Raw genomic sequence first — 14,749 nt, forward strand, 5'->3', positions numbered from 1 at the left:
ATTTTTAACCGTTAAATAACTTCATTCAAAACTAATTTAAGAATATTATTTTTTTTATAAAAGAAAATAATATAATGTATATAATATATGAATATGCGTTTTTAGTTGTATACCTAATTAACCTTTAAGGGATTTTCAATTATTTTTCTTTTAAATTTATTTTGTTTTTTTCCGTATTAATATATTCTAAAAAACAGTGGTTTTTATTTTTATTTTCTTTTTATTTACATATTTTATACAATGATTTTTGTCCTTGCAAATTAAAAATAAATTATTTATTTATAAACAAAGTCTTATGTTTTAGTTCTTATGTAGGTAGTTAGCAAAGTTATGCGCGGGTTTGAACATAATGAGCATAAATAATTATCCCTTAACGTTTACACTACACCTACATGAGCAACATAGTGTGGGACAGAAATTACTAATATATATTATGTTTAATATTATACCCCTTTGCTATATAAAACTAATTTGTATATTCTAATTAAATAGTATTATTGTAAGATTAGCTATTTCTAAATTTAAAAAATGTTCCTAAAAATTACACTTTTAAATACTTAAATTTGATTGAAAAAATGAAATCTTTATAAATATATTTAATTAAATATTTTCTGTATTTTAGATTAACAAAATAACAAATATATAGGTATGTTGTTATTTTTGCCACTTATTTAAAGTATAATGTTTATGTTATACCTTTTTTTTTTATTATTATTATTATTATTATTATTAAAAATCCATCCCGCTGGAAGGATCTACATATATTTTTATTTTCAGACCTAAGTAATCCGATTTTATCTCATAGATTTTGGAATGCCAGAAAATATTATGCATAAAATCTGGGTATGATAGAATTGAGTAAAAAAAATATTCAATCATAAAAACTGTAAGAAAATTATATTTACTTGTTATTTCTTTTTACTGTTATTCGTAAGTGTTACTTCCAATTTATATATATTCAAAATTTATATTTTTATATTTCGTTCTCGTTTTAATTCGTTAGTTTTAATAATAAAAAATACTAACAATTTTCTTTTAAACTTATACTTCCTTATTTCTGCCATTTTTACAAGTACATAATCTAAATAATTAAAAAAAAAAAAAACTGAAACAATACTTATTATACAATGTATTATATTGGTTTTCATTATACAGTATTATATATTATGGATTTCGTGTTATATTTCTTAAGTTTACCTCTTTTTAATTATTGTTTAGGGTTGCGTGTCGATATTACATTGTTGAAAAAAGAGGAACTCAAAACAGACACTTACTAGACAGTCTAAATATCCGCTGTGTGCTCGTAATTTCTCTCTTTTGTCGTCGGCTTAAGAGTCATGACATAAAGTATATATCCGGTGTTTTTATGGATATAAAAAAACTTGTCTTTGAAATAAAATGTATTATTCATAACAAATATTTATTTTATAATATTTTTCAACTTCAATTTTTATGGACACGATAAGAAGAAAAAATTTAAAAATATATATATTTAGAATTAAAATAATATATAATTGCACTCTAATTAAATACTGAACGTCAGGATATATATAATATATACAAACAAAACGAGTATGGGTGGCCATACTTCTACGAATTACATATGGAAATATTATTGTTCTTGTTGAACCGGTTGTATATTTATATCTTTACATCTTTACACACACACACACATGTATATATATTTTATACATATGGATTATAGTTTAATATTTTCGATGTGCAGAAGAAAAAATACAGCAAATAACTCAAAAGTTATACATTTTTATCTATTGATAATTTTATATTTACCAATTTTAAAACATTAATTATTTCATTATATTTCATATACTTAAAAATTCAAATTTTAATCCATGATGAATTCATTTTTTTCTCGTCGACATCTGTGTTTAAATTTCAACATTATTATGGGAATTTCTAAATCTTTCAGATTATACATAATATTCATTCGTGGCCTTGTTTTAGATTCTTAGAGTTTTTCATAATAAAAACCCGTTGTTTTTAACATTCTATTATTTTCTATTTTTTTTTTCATTTTTATAACATTCTTAAAAATTATATTTAAAGCGTATTATAAGTATTTTTATTTATTTATTTATTTTTTTTTTTTTATGAGGAAATTACATTGATCGTATTTATAGATTTATAATAGAATCTTTTTAGTTGATAATATATTGAATTTTATAAATAAAGAATTTCATTTTTGCTAAATTATTTAAATTAAATTTGTCTGTTCCAATTAATTTCTGAAATATTATATTAATTGAAAGTATTTACAATTTATTATTTCAGATGGATTATGCAAGCTCTCAAAGCAGTTTACGCTCAGTAAGTACTTCCATCACTCGGAACACCGGGATGGAACGTGGTGGAGCAATCAACCTCGTATTCGACGACAGCGTAAATATATTGCTAATTTATGTTTTAAAATTATAATTGATTTACTATTCTGACATAAAATTTTAAACCATCATTGTTTTATTTTGTGCATTTTACATATAGTACATTGCTGCGATTCGACCTGAACTCTACCAGAAAAGCAATCGCAGCTCACATAGTTCGGATACTAGTTCAGCGTATTCGGGTAGTGACACCATGACTAGTGTTCATTCAGGAAGTGTTTCTGTCGAGGCCGACGAAGTCGACTTGTCAGGTCTTGTAGAATCGATCGTCGATTCAGATGAAGACGACTTAGGTGACAGCAGTGAAAGCCTCACAGTTCGGGACACGGTGCGGGAATGTCTGGAAAAGGATCCTTCGGAAAGGACAGAAGACGATGTTGAAATCCTTCTGGAATTCACTCAGCACCTAAAAGCCTTCACAAACATGACATTGGCCGTGCGTCGAGCGTTGTGCAGCGTCATGGTATTTGCCGTTGTCGAAAAAGCTGGCACCGTGGTTATGAATGACGGTGAAGAGTTAGACTCTTGGAGTGTACTGATTAATGGTCACGTTGAAGTCGAACATGTAGACGGAATTCCTGATCAACTTCACATGGGCGATAGCTTCGGCATTGTACCGACGATGGAACGACTATACCATCGAGGTGTAATGAGAACAAAGTGCGATGATTGTCAGTTTGTTTGTATTACTCAGACTGACTATTATAGAATACTTCATCAAGGCGAAGAGAATACTAAAAAACACGAAGACGATGACGGGAAATTGGTCATGGTCACTGAACAAAGGGGTACATTAGAAGCAGGAAGAAGGGGTCACGTAGTTATTAGGGTAAGTCTACTATAGTATGTTATTATTTTTAAAACTATGGTTTTATTTAAATTTTATGTATGTGTATGTTAATTAGGGAACACCAGAAAGACTGATGCTTCAATTGATCGAAGAGAATTCGGTTATAGATCCAACTTATGTAGAAGATTTTCTTTTAACTCACCGAACTTTCATTAAAAATTCAATGGAAGTTGCCAATCAATTATTGGATTGGTTTAATGAACCTTCTGCTAGAGATCGTGTTACCAGAGTGGTGCTACTATGGGTGAACAACCATTTCACTGATTTTGAAATGGATCCAGTGATGATGGACTTTATTGAAAAGTTTGAAACTTGCTTAGAAGAGAATAAAATGGGTGGTCAATTAAGACTATTAAATATTGCTTGTGCTGCAAAAGCAAGAACTAGGTGTGTTACTCTAGCCAGGCCATCTAGAGATCAGGTGCTACATTTTTCCATTTTGGGAGGATATGAGAGAGGATTTGGAATTTTTATTTCTAAAGTATGTATATAAATATTAATAAAATTATTTTTTTTTTCTGATTTAATATAATTTTTATAACTAGGTGGATAAAAAATCCAAGGCTGAAGAGGTAGGTCTTAAAAGAGGAGATCAAATTTTAGAAGTCAATGGACAGAGCTTTGAACATGTAACAACCCATACACGTGCTTTGGAAATTCTACGGGGTGCTACGCATTTAAGTATCACTGTCAAGTCAAATCTTTTAGGTAAATGGCTTTTGTTAAAAGAGTAATAAATATAATATTATATAATAAATACATTTTTATTATGTTTATTCTTAATTCTAATAATATGTTTGCACAATTACAACTATAGTGTTCAAAGAATTGCTTGCAACTCCAGACAACTCGCCACGACCAAGAGGAAGACAGAAACAGTCAGTTGAAATTGCTCGACTTCAAGATGATCCTAGATCTAGGCCACTGCTTACTGCTAATCTCCATCCACCTATCCAACAACCAATTAAAACAAATGCATCTAACTCTTCAAGTAGTGGAGGTTTTATGACTCTTGGTCCCAAAAAACGTCTCCAACGGGCTTTAATGAAAATGAATATTTTACCAAAAAATATTATTGGTGACGTGTGTGATGATAGTTCTGTATTGGCTAAATCTGACTCTAGCTCAAATTTTAAACAGTCACATAGCCATCCAGACTTAACATCAATATCTTATCTAGACGATACTCGGGTAGTACCAGATTATCCAGAACATGTACTTAAAGTGTATAAGCCTGATCAGACATGTAAATACTTATTGGTTCATAAAGAAACTACAGCTCATGAAGTTGTCATGCTTGCGTTACAAGAATTTGGAATCACTGAACAAAGTTCGAATTATTCACTGTATGAAGTTTCAGTATCCGAAGGTGGTATAATAAAACAAAGAAGATTGCCAGATCAACTCCAGAATTTAGCTGAACGAATTGGACTTAGTAGTAGGTTAGTATTAAACATAATATCTTAAAAATAATTTTTATTAACGTGTGTTTTATTTGTTACATAGATATTATTTAAAAAATGTTGTCAATACAGAAACATTAGTTGGAGATGAACTTGCTGCTGATTTAATTAGAGAAAGTCATGTTCATTTCTTGCAATTAAATGCTGTTGAAGTAGCTGTACAACTAACATTACAAGACTTTTCCATATTTAGGCAAATTGAAGCAACAGAATATGTTGATGACTTGTTTCATTTGGACAGTCGATATGGAATACCTATGCTATCTAAATTTGCTGAAGTATGTGTTCCCTAAAGTTAATACAAATTATGTAGAAACCAATTATTTTTGAGATTAATAAAATTTATTTATTATACACTTTTCAGTTGGTAAATACAGAAATGTTTTGGGTTGTTACGGAAATTTGCTCTGAACATAACCTTATTAGACGGTCAAAAATGATCAAACAATTTATAAAAGTAGCTCGTATGTAAAGAAAAATTTGACTAAACATTAACTATTTTTATTTCTGATTTTAATTGGTTTATTATTAATTTTATTATATAGGTCAATGTAAGGAGTGTAAAAATTTTAATTCTATGTTTGCCATTATTTCTGGACTTGGACATGGTGCTGTTAGTCGTTTACGACAATCATGGGAAAAACTACCCACAAAATATCAAAGATTATTTAGTGATCTTCAAGATTTAATGGACCCTTCAAGAAATATGAGTAAATATCGTCAACTAGTCAGCAATGAACAATCTCAACCTCCTATTGTAAGTTAATTTTAATATATTAGAATATACTCTAAACATAACATAATTTTAAAAGTATGTAGTGAAGTATTTATTTCTAAAAAAAATTTTAGATACCATTTTATCCAGTTGTTAAAAAAGATTTAACATTTATTCATCTTGGCAATGATACACATGTAGAAAATTTAATTAATTTTGAAAAGTTAAGAATGATTGCCAAAGAAGTTAGAAATTTAACAAATATGTGTTCGTCTCCTTATGACCTATTGACAATGTTAGAACTTGGTGGACAACCCACATCCAATGCAATGGTAGCTTTAAATCAACTTACTACTGGTGTCAGTGGAGGAGCTCATCAAGGAGGAGCTGCTACAGTTAAAAGAAGAAAAAAGTCTGCTGCTACACCTAATCCAAAAAAAATGTTTGAAGAAGTATGTACAGGAGTCGATATTATATTATCGTTATACTATAAAACGTTCAACACTAAATATTTGTTTCCTTTAGGCCCAAATGGTCAGAAGAGTAAAGGCATATCTTGCAAAAATGAAAGTAATCACTGATGAAGAAAAGTTACATGAACTGTCCATGAGTTGTGAAGGCTCTAGTGCTAGTGGCTCTATAATGGGACCAGGACCAATAAGAAAACGACATCCATCACCAACGCTTTCAACAGCTAGTAGTGCTAGTAGTGCTAGTGAAGGGCTGAAAAATACTGGTCCTAAATTTGGTAATTATATTACTAACTACTCTTAACTAAATTAAAATGAATTAAAAAAAATTTATTTCATGACTTTCATTAAAATATATTAGGCTCTGCATCACCACAAGCTGTACGAAAATTATTATCACTGAGTGAGCAAAATAAAACTAGATTACACCAACCCAGATATCATATGGCACCATCTCCAGGTCCACCTACTAGACGTAATATCCATCAACCACCAAGTGTTCCACCTACTACATCTCATGAACGTTCTCATTCTGATACTACGCCTCTGAATCCCCCACCACCTCTACTCTTATCATCTGTTGATCTTAATGCTGAGAGCAGTAGTGTTACCAGCTTATCAAACCTATCTCTAAGAAAAGCTGTTACATCTAGTAAGTTCATATATATCAACTATTAAAATCAATACACAAATGTATACTTATTTAAAGTTTGCCCTAGCGGGTTCAGTGACATCCAGTGATTCAGGGCATTCAACACAAACAAGTGGTTCAACAGATATTTGCATGCCACCGGGAGCCTCACCACCACCGCCACTCCATTTGAGGAGACATTCAGTACTACAACCACCAGGTAATACTCTTTTCACTTACATTGTACCAATTTTACATCTATTGTTATTATTATTACTAGCTGGTTATCAAATTGGAAACCGTCCTATCTATTCGTCAAACATGCAAATGATGGGATCATCAACCAACTGCATGCGGACGAGACCACCACCAGCTTACAACGCAAGTGTTGCCCAAATGGCAGCTAGAATGCATCGTTTAGGTAGAGCACATTCACATGAAGGTGTCACATCAACATATTATCTACGAGACGATAATGATGATGATGATGGTAATTTAGTCATTAACTTAAGTAAGAATTTGTTTTATTTTAATAGTCTTGACTACTTTTTCAGATGATGAAGATGCCCAAGTATCTGCAGTATGACTAGTCAAACCACCTCTGATGTAAAAAATTGGCCATGAACATATCAAAACAATAATTACTTGTAAAATTTTTAAAAATATGATTTCCATTAATTTATAAGTACAAATTAATGTTTTGAATGTATAATATATTTTAGAGATATCCAATGTATTGGTATAATCTTATAAGTTTTTTAAGGTTATTCCAACTTATGTAGCACTTAATATTCTTTTTATCTTTTCTACAAATTTTTAATTTTGATTTGCGCAAGAAAAAAAAATGATTATTTAAAATCCATATTGATCCAGCTATCATTTTTATTAATATAAATTTTTTTATTTATTTATATATACATATATATGTAATTACTATACAGTTTTTTTTTTTTTGTTAATTAATTTTATAGGCCAAAATATAAATTTCAATCATTATTGTAGAATGTCTAAATATAATGTTAATTTATCTTTCTGTATTAGGATAAAATACATTTGAGTGACACCTATAAGTTGCATATTATTTAATATGTAATGAATTTCTATGTTTTGGTCCAAAAAGTATTATTTTTTACGCCATTTTAAGTTAACTGGTTTAGACTAATTTTCTAGGCCAACCATATAGTGTAATCTAATTAAATTATTAATTTTATGTTATGATTTATACAATTTTTTTCATTTGTTTTAAATTTTATTCCTAAATTTTATATTGTATATCTTAACTTTGAATTTATATTTATGTATTGTTGCTACTGACTGAGTATGTGTAAACCATTCGTAAAGATTATCGTGTTTTTTTTTTTTTTAATCTTATTTTTATTTACTTTTTACCATGACATTTAAGCTATATGTAAATGTTGAAACATAAACAAAACTATGCCAAATCATTATTACTACAATCACTGGTATTCATAAACCATCCTTTACTTACTAAATTAGATGACATTAATATTATTATGATTTATAATTATAACAAAATAAGACAATTTGATTTTCAGAGAAACTATATACAATTTATTTTGTACTGAATTATTAGTATTTACTATTTAGTGTATTTTTGTACATTAACTGGGAAGTAAATTATTATTAACAAAGTTAAATTTGAATTTAATCAAATTTTTTAACAATGATGTTATTAGAATGACTTATAAAAAACAAAATACAGTTTTTATGTAATTAGGAGAAAGACACATTGGTATTATATAAACAATTAAAAGGAGTTATTTTTTGAATTTCATCATAAAAATGGTATGAATCATCAAAGTATGTGTTAAACAATGATGGCTTGTTCCACTATTATTTCTAAGCTACTATATATACAAATACTTGGGTATTTGGTAATCATTTTAAATTATATAGCTCAGTTTATTATTGGTATAACATAAAGACAAAAATATCATATGATATACAAAAAATAATAGTATTTTTAAAAATTAAAATTGTATCTCATTTTTCCAATTACAGTAGAAATTCGATTAACCATTGCTCTCTGTTATCCGTCATCGCTATCAAACGTATAAAAATATGTTCTAATATCCAACATATGCAATAAATACAATGTGAACAAACAAACTGAATTACATATTTCTAATTTAATCAGTAACTGATGAGTAATCTGGTATTACAAAATATTGTAGCTAAAAATGCTCGAGCATCAAAAAAACCAAAGGAAAATAACAGATTATTTTGTTTAAAATTATTAGTTTTAGTTTAATAGTGTTTAGTATGGTATGTAATATATAGTATATATGTATATTTTTTTTAAAAATACACATGTAAAATATTTACATTAATTACAAAATTTCTATTAACTTATATAAATAATATCTAGCAGGGGCGTCATTTCAACTTTTGAAAAAGTGGGGCAACTGATTAAATTTACCGACTTCATAATATTTAAATATTTATGGACCATAAACTATCAATAAAATATTTTTTCAGAACAAAACATGTAAGAATTAGTAATGAATAATAATGTCATGATGATAAACAATTTTCCCAATTAAATAATAACATTATAGATAGTAAAACATTAATTTATTTACCTATCCTATAGGCTATAAGTTACCTATCAATAGGTTTAATGGAATAATAATATAAATCTAATTAAATAAATAATTATAATTTTATTATTTGTATATTCAACACTTTACAGAACTTATTTAAAAAAAACATAAAATTGTATCTCAAATATAATGTACCGTAGTTTAGAGTGACTAGGAACGATTTTAACGATTTTTTTTGATAGATTATGAGCTTAATTTTTATGGTATTGATATCATGAAAATTGTTTCATAAAGATTACATATATAATATACCAAAAATAAAGTTTATAAGTTTCGTGTAATAACGATTGTCAAAACCGGGGAGGAGCCAGTGTTTCCCAACTTTTAATAAACCGTGAATGTGATTTAATAGACAATATTATCTTATTTCTGAGTACAAAATAGTAAATAAAAATGTACAATTTACTGATTTTAACATTCGATCATCGGACAAAAATTGCCGCCTTTTTAAAATTTCTTGTGGTGAGGAATTTGCCATAGATTGCCCTCGCCCTAATGACGCCCCTGATATCTAGTGGTTGTTGATCGAATTTCAACTGTATACATAAAAATCAATTGGGCACATATAAATTAACACAATTTAAGAATTTATGAGATCATTATATGCAATGAAAATAATTTATGGAAATTAAATTTGATTGATGAGTTAAATCTTGTTCTTAAAACAATGTAAATTCTGTAAATAAATGTATGAAGTCATTCAAAATAGCTTGTGAAATGAGTAGGTATTAATTGTTATAATGTAATTGTATGACATTCAATAACAGTAACAAGTTGTTAAAATAGAAACTGTCATGACTTGTCTTTATGTTTAGATTTAAAAGGTTAATCATAATTATACTAACAATTTTCAATACTCACTGCAATGACCCACTTTACTTTAAATAGGTATAATAAAGCAAATTTGTTTCATAAATTATTTTTAATTAAATATTTTTAAAGTTATTTCAAGATTTACAAAAAATTTTCAAGCTTGAAAATTCGCCGATTTGAATTATTGACAAATAAAAAAAATTATACTTAGATTATTATTCCTATGATTTGACAAGCATTATTATTTACAGCTACCTAATAGAAACTAATACAGAAAAACTTTCATATAAAGGTCATCGAAGGGACTAGAAATAATGACTGGTAACAAAAGTTCAATGCATTCCAGATAACCGTTATACCTACAGAGTACTTGCAAATTTTAAAAATAAAATACTAAATAAATAACAAGTATAAATATGGGTACTAAAAAATATTTTTATAATTTACAATGTAATGTAGGTACAGATTTATCATAACAAATTAGATAAATCAGTTGGTTTTAATTCAATATTATCTGCAAGGTAAGTGCACTCACATTTTTTTTTTTTTATAAAAATCTAACAACTTAATTTTTTCCGCTAGAATTAGATATTTTTTTTTGAATGCCATTAAAACTTTACGTACTTCAAAATGTTTTCAGCAAATACTGAATATTAATGAAACATGATAAAATACAGTTACAGAAAAAATGTTCATCGCTTTATGGACATCATAAATGCTTAATAAGATAAACTATTAATAGTAATAAAAAATTTTTTCATTTAACATATTTTTAAATTTTTACCGTTAATTATAGTTATATTTGTTAGAGGTGTTATTGTATTTTTCCCACAATACTCGAAGTGACCCAAAAAATATATGTTTACATACATGGGCAGTGGCATACACATAACTTTTGTATTAGGGGAAAATCAGTTGCAAACAAATTATTATGGAAGGAAAATTCCTAAACCTAAGTCCTGCACATTTAAATAATAAAAGATATATATACAGTGTGATCACGATGAGTGGAAACACTCAATAACTATGTGCAGGCTTCATATATTTCAAATCTGTTTTTTTGGCTAACTAATAAACATTATTATACACATTTTTAAATAATTAGACTATTTTTGAGACATTTAATTTCGCGCATGCGCACAATAATTTTTTTTTTTAAATGGCATGACCTATTTTTGACCACAAATTATTTTTTTTTTGTATTTTTTAATGAATTTTGGTGGTTGAATTTCTTTTCTAAGTTAAAAAATGGCCGAGCTATAGCGATCTGATTTTATGTTATTTGCATGGGTATAACAGATTATAAAATACTTAGTTAATAATAATAAAAATAAAAATAACTAATCCAATTTATGAAATACCTGTTTACCTATTGTGTTTATCTTTATTAAACTTATCTCAGTAATTGCATTATAATTATAATGTATAAATAATGTCATACGGGCATAGGTACCAGTAATAGTTCAAATAAAGGCATTTTTCACAGTCGATATTATTCTGCAGTAAGTGCCAGTAACTAATAGGAAATAAAAAATCGATATTTTGTAGTTTTAAACCAAATTTAATACTTCTCTATTAGTTATTATGAATAATAATTCAGAAAAAGTCGACATGCTTTTTACATATTGGGAATGCCAAAAAAATACACGTCTTGCCAAAGAAACCTATGCTCTTCGTTATCCAAGTAACTATGATTTAACAATAAATTTAATTTTCTCTGCTTAATTTCTCATAAAATAAATACTCTTTTTCATTTATAAATTCAGATAGGCAGCATCCATCACATACTTTTTTTTATAAACTGGAAAAAAATTTGAGAGACACCGGTTCTTTTTCCAAACGAGTTATTAACCAACAACCAAGACGAGGAAATGCTATTGGAGAAGATATTGAGGTGCAAATACTAGCTTACGTGAGAGCAAATCCTAGGACTTCTATTCGTCATGTTAGTAGAGAAATAAACATTTCATTTGGAGTTGTTCAAAAAGTTTTGAAAAAACATAAAATGCACGCTTATCGTGCTGATTTAGTTCAACATTTACGCGAAGGTGACGCCGAACGTAGAATTACGTTCATTGCTTGGTTGGAAACACAGGTAAACGAAAATCCTTGTTTTAAATTACATTCTTTGGACAGATGAATCTAAGTTTACAAATAATGGAGTTTTAAATAAACAGAATCATCGCTATTGGGATGACCAAAATCCTCATTGGACATTTGAGACTAACAATCAAACTGTATGGGGAACTAATGTATGGTGTGGTTTAATAAATGGTAAACTATTAGGGCCATACTTCTACGATGGCACTCTTAATGGAAGACGATATAACGATTTCTTACTAAATGAGCTACCTAATATGTTAGATGACCTTCCACTAGACATAAGAGCGAATTTAATATTCCAACAAGACGGAGCTCCAGCTCACAATGCAAATATTGTTCGGAATTTACTCAATGAATATTTTCCAAATCGGTGGATAGGGACTTATGGAGCAATTCAGTGGCCACCAAGGTCACCAGATCTTACACCACTAGATTACTTCCTATGGGGTCATTTGAAAACGGTAGTGTATGCCAATCCACCTACATGTCTTCTTGAATTGAAAAACAAAATAATTGCTGCATGTAATCAAATTACAGAGGAACAAATTATTTCTGCTATTAACAGAGAATTTTTAATTCGTGTTGAATGTTGTTTACAGCACCATGGTGCACAGTTTGAACAATTTGTTAGATAAATAAAACTTGTATGAATAAAAATAATAATATTTGTAATTTTATTTTTATTATTCACGTATTTATTATTATTAACTAAGTATTTTATAATCTGTTATACCCGTGCAAATAACATAAAATCAGATCGCTATAGCTCGGCCATTTTTTAACTTAGAAAAGAAATTCAACCACCAAAATTCATTAAAAAATACAAAAAAAAAATAATTTGTGGTCAAAAATAGGTCATGCCATTTAAAAAAAAAAAAATTATTGTGCGCATTCGCTAAATTAAATGTCACAAAAATAGTCTAATTATTTAAAAATGTGTATAATAATATTTATTAGTTAGCTAAAAAAACAGATTTGAAATATATGAAGCCTGCACATAGTTATTGAGTGTTTCCACTCATCGTGATCACACTGTATATTGAATGTGTCAAAATAATAATTTACCATAAATCCTTGCAATATTTATTTGTTTCCTTATAATTTCCTTACACTATTTTATACAATTGTAAAAAGACTTATGGGGGGATCTGACCCCCACATCCCCCTTATATACGCCCTTGTACATGGGACCTGTTAAAGGAAATTTTACTGTACTTAATAAAATAATATTTTTATATAATGTGAAAATAAACTGATAAATAATTACTTATATATAATAATTAATAATTTGTTTGACGTCATCTAAAAAATAAATCGTATGAATGCCAAGAGTATTTAATATTATTTAACTATAGAAACAATACTATATATAATTTATTTCTTATTTGTTATTATATTGTTATTCATCTGAACATACTTTTTGGATAATTCTCTATTATAAATTGCTTGATGACGGACTAATTTTTTTAATTCGTTTAGCTGTAAAGTTAATGAAGTTTCTTTTTCTTTCAATTTCTCCTTTTTTTTGTTTACCTCGTATCTTCTTTGAAATAACTCGCATTCTAAAACTGAACTTTTCTGTTTAATTTTGAGGTTATTAATCATTTTAATTCTAAAAAAAAAATAATTTTTATGAGTTTTCAAGAACCATATGAAGTTGATCTAAATTTTACTGACTTATAGTTCATAATATTATGAAAAATACTCATTAGTTTTTCATTTTCAGTTGTAGATATATCCAATTGATTTAACACATTAAATTGTAAATTTTTAAAATTATATTCGAGTTTTTTCATTGTTTCAAACTGTGTATTTAACGTTTCCTAAAAACATTTTAGAATAATATAGATATAATTTCTCATAATCAAAGAAATGGACTATCAACTCTATTAATTTACATCCAGTTGCTTGATTTTTTGATTTAGAATTCTCAATTGTTTTTTTAAAATGGGGACTTAGTTCGATACTTTTAGTACTAATCTCCATATTTCTCATATTTTCATAATCAACTAATGCAATGAGTTTTTCTAACCTATTTAAATAATTACAAAAACAAACAAGTAGGTAATAATAATAGATGCAAATGTTATTTAGTCAAAAATTCGATCAATTTGAGGGGAAATGGCATGCTGGTTCTATTATTGTTATACTTACTTGTGATCAAGAGGTTGAACTATGTTGTTATGATAAAACTCTATTTTTTCTTCGATTTCTTTTTTATAATGATTCGCTATTGAACACATTATTTTTAAGTTATTTTCTTTTTTTTGCAGTTCCAATTTCTTGATTTCTAATTCTTTAGATTCTTTTTCATGTTTCAATTGAATATTCTAAATCAAATGAAAATTCATTTTAAAATTAACTTAATACAAACTTATATGCATAGAGTACATATATCGATATGAAAAACATGATTTCCGTTTCCAAATTCTCAACATTAAGTGTTTTAGTATTAAATATATTCAGGGTTAGACTAGGCCACCGGGGCACCGGGGCATGCCCCGGTGGGCTGCTGTAATTTTGGTTAAATAAAATTACTTAGATTTTTTTGTTTTTAATTTAATGCGTCTACCTTCTTTTTTTTAAATAAAATAAAAAATATCGCCTTGTAACATGACATTACTAATGGATGCGGTGACACAGGATTAGATAACTCGGAGTTTGAAAATTTAACATAT

General features: G+C 27.7%; 2 protein-coding genes across 3 annotated transcripts; both read left to right on the forward strand.

Moving 5' to 3' along the window:
- Positions 1-2,292: 2,292 nt before the first annotated feature.
- LOC112684082 (rap guanine nucleotide exchange factor 2) lies at positions 2,293-7,378 on the forward strand (the record flags this gene model as incomplete). Of its 2 annotated transcripts, XM_025555395.1 has the most annotated exon segments (14): positions 2,293-2,400; positions 2,503-3,231; positions 3,308-3,733; positions 3,798-3,960; positions 4,070-4,694; positions 4,759-4,993; positions 5,080-5,179; positions 5,261-5,472; positions 5,565-5,882; positions 5,956-6,178; positions 6,262-6,552; positions 6,620-6,751; positions 6,812-7,021; positions 7,086-7,378. In XM_025555395.1, coding segments are annotated over 14 exon segments (3,804 nt in total), but the record flags the coding sequence as incomplete, so codon positions are not given.
- A 4,174-nt stretch (positions 7,379-11,552) lies between these two features.
- LOC112684096 lies at positions 11,553-12,706 on the forward strand. The gene is made up of 3 exons (XM_025555414.1): positions 11,553-11,652; positions 11,735-11,936; positions 12,367-12,706. Exons 1-3 carry the CDS (start codon positions 11,553-11,555, stop codon positions 12,704-12,706), a joined length of 642 nt encoding a protein of 213 aa, XP_025411199.1.
- The last annotated feature ends 2,043 nt before the right edge of the window (positions 12,707-14,749 follow it).

Source organism: Sipha flava, unplaced genomic scaffold (assembly GCF_003268045.1).
Source record: "Sipha flava isolate LNK unplaced genomic scaffold, YSA_version1 240_pilon_pilon, whole genome shotgun sequence".
Classification (NCBI taxonomy): Eukaryota; Metazoa; Arthropoda; class Insecta; order Hemiptera; family Aphididae; genus Sipha; species Sipha flava.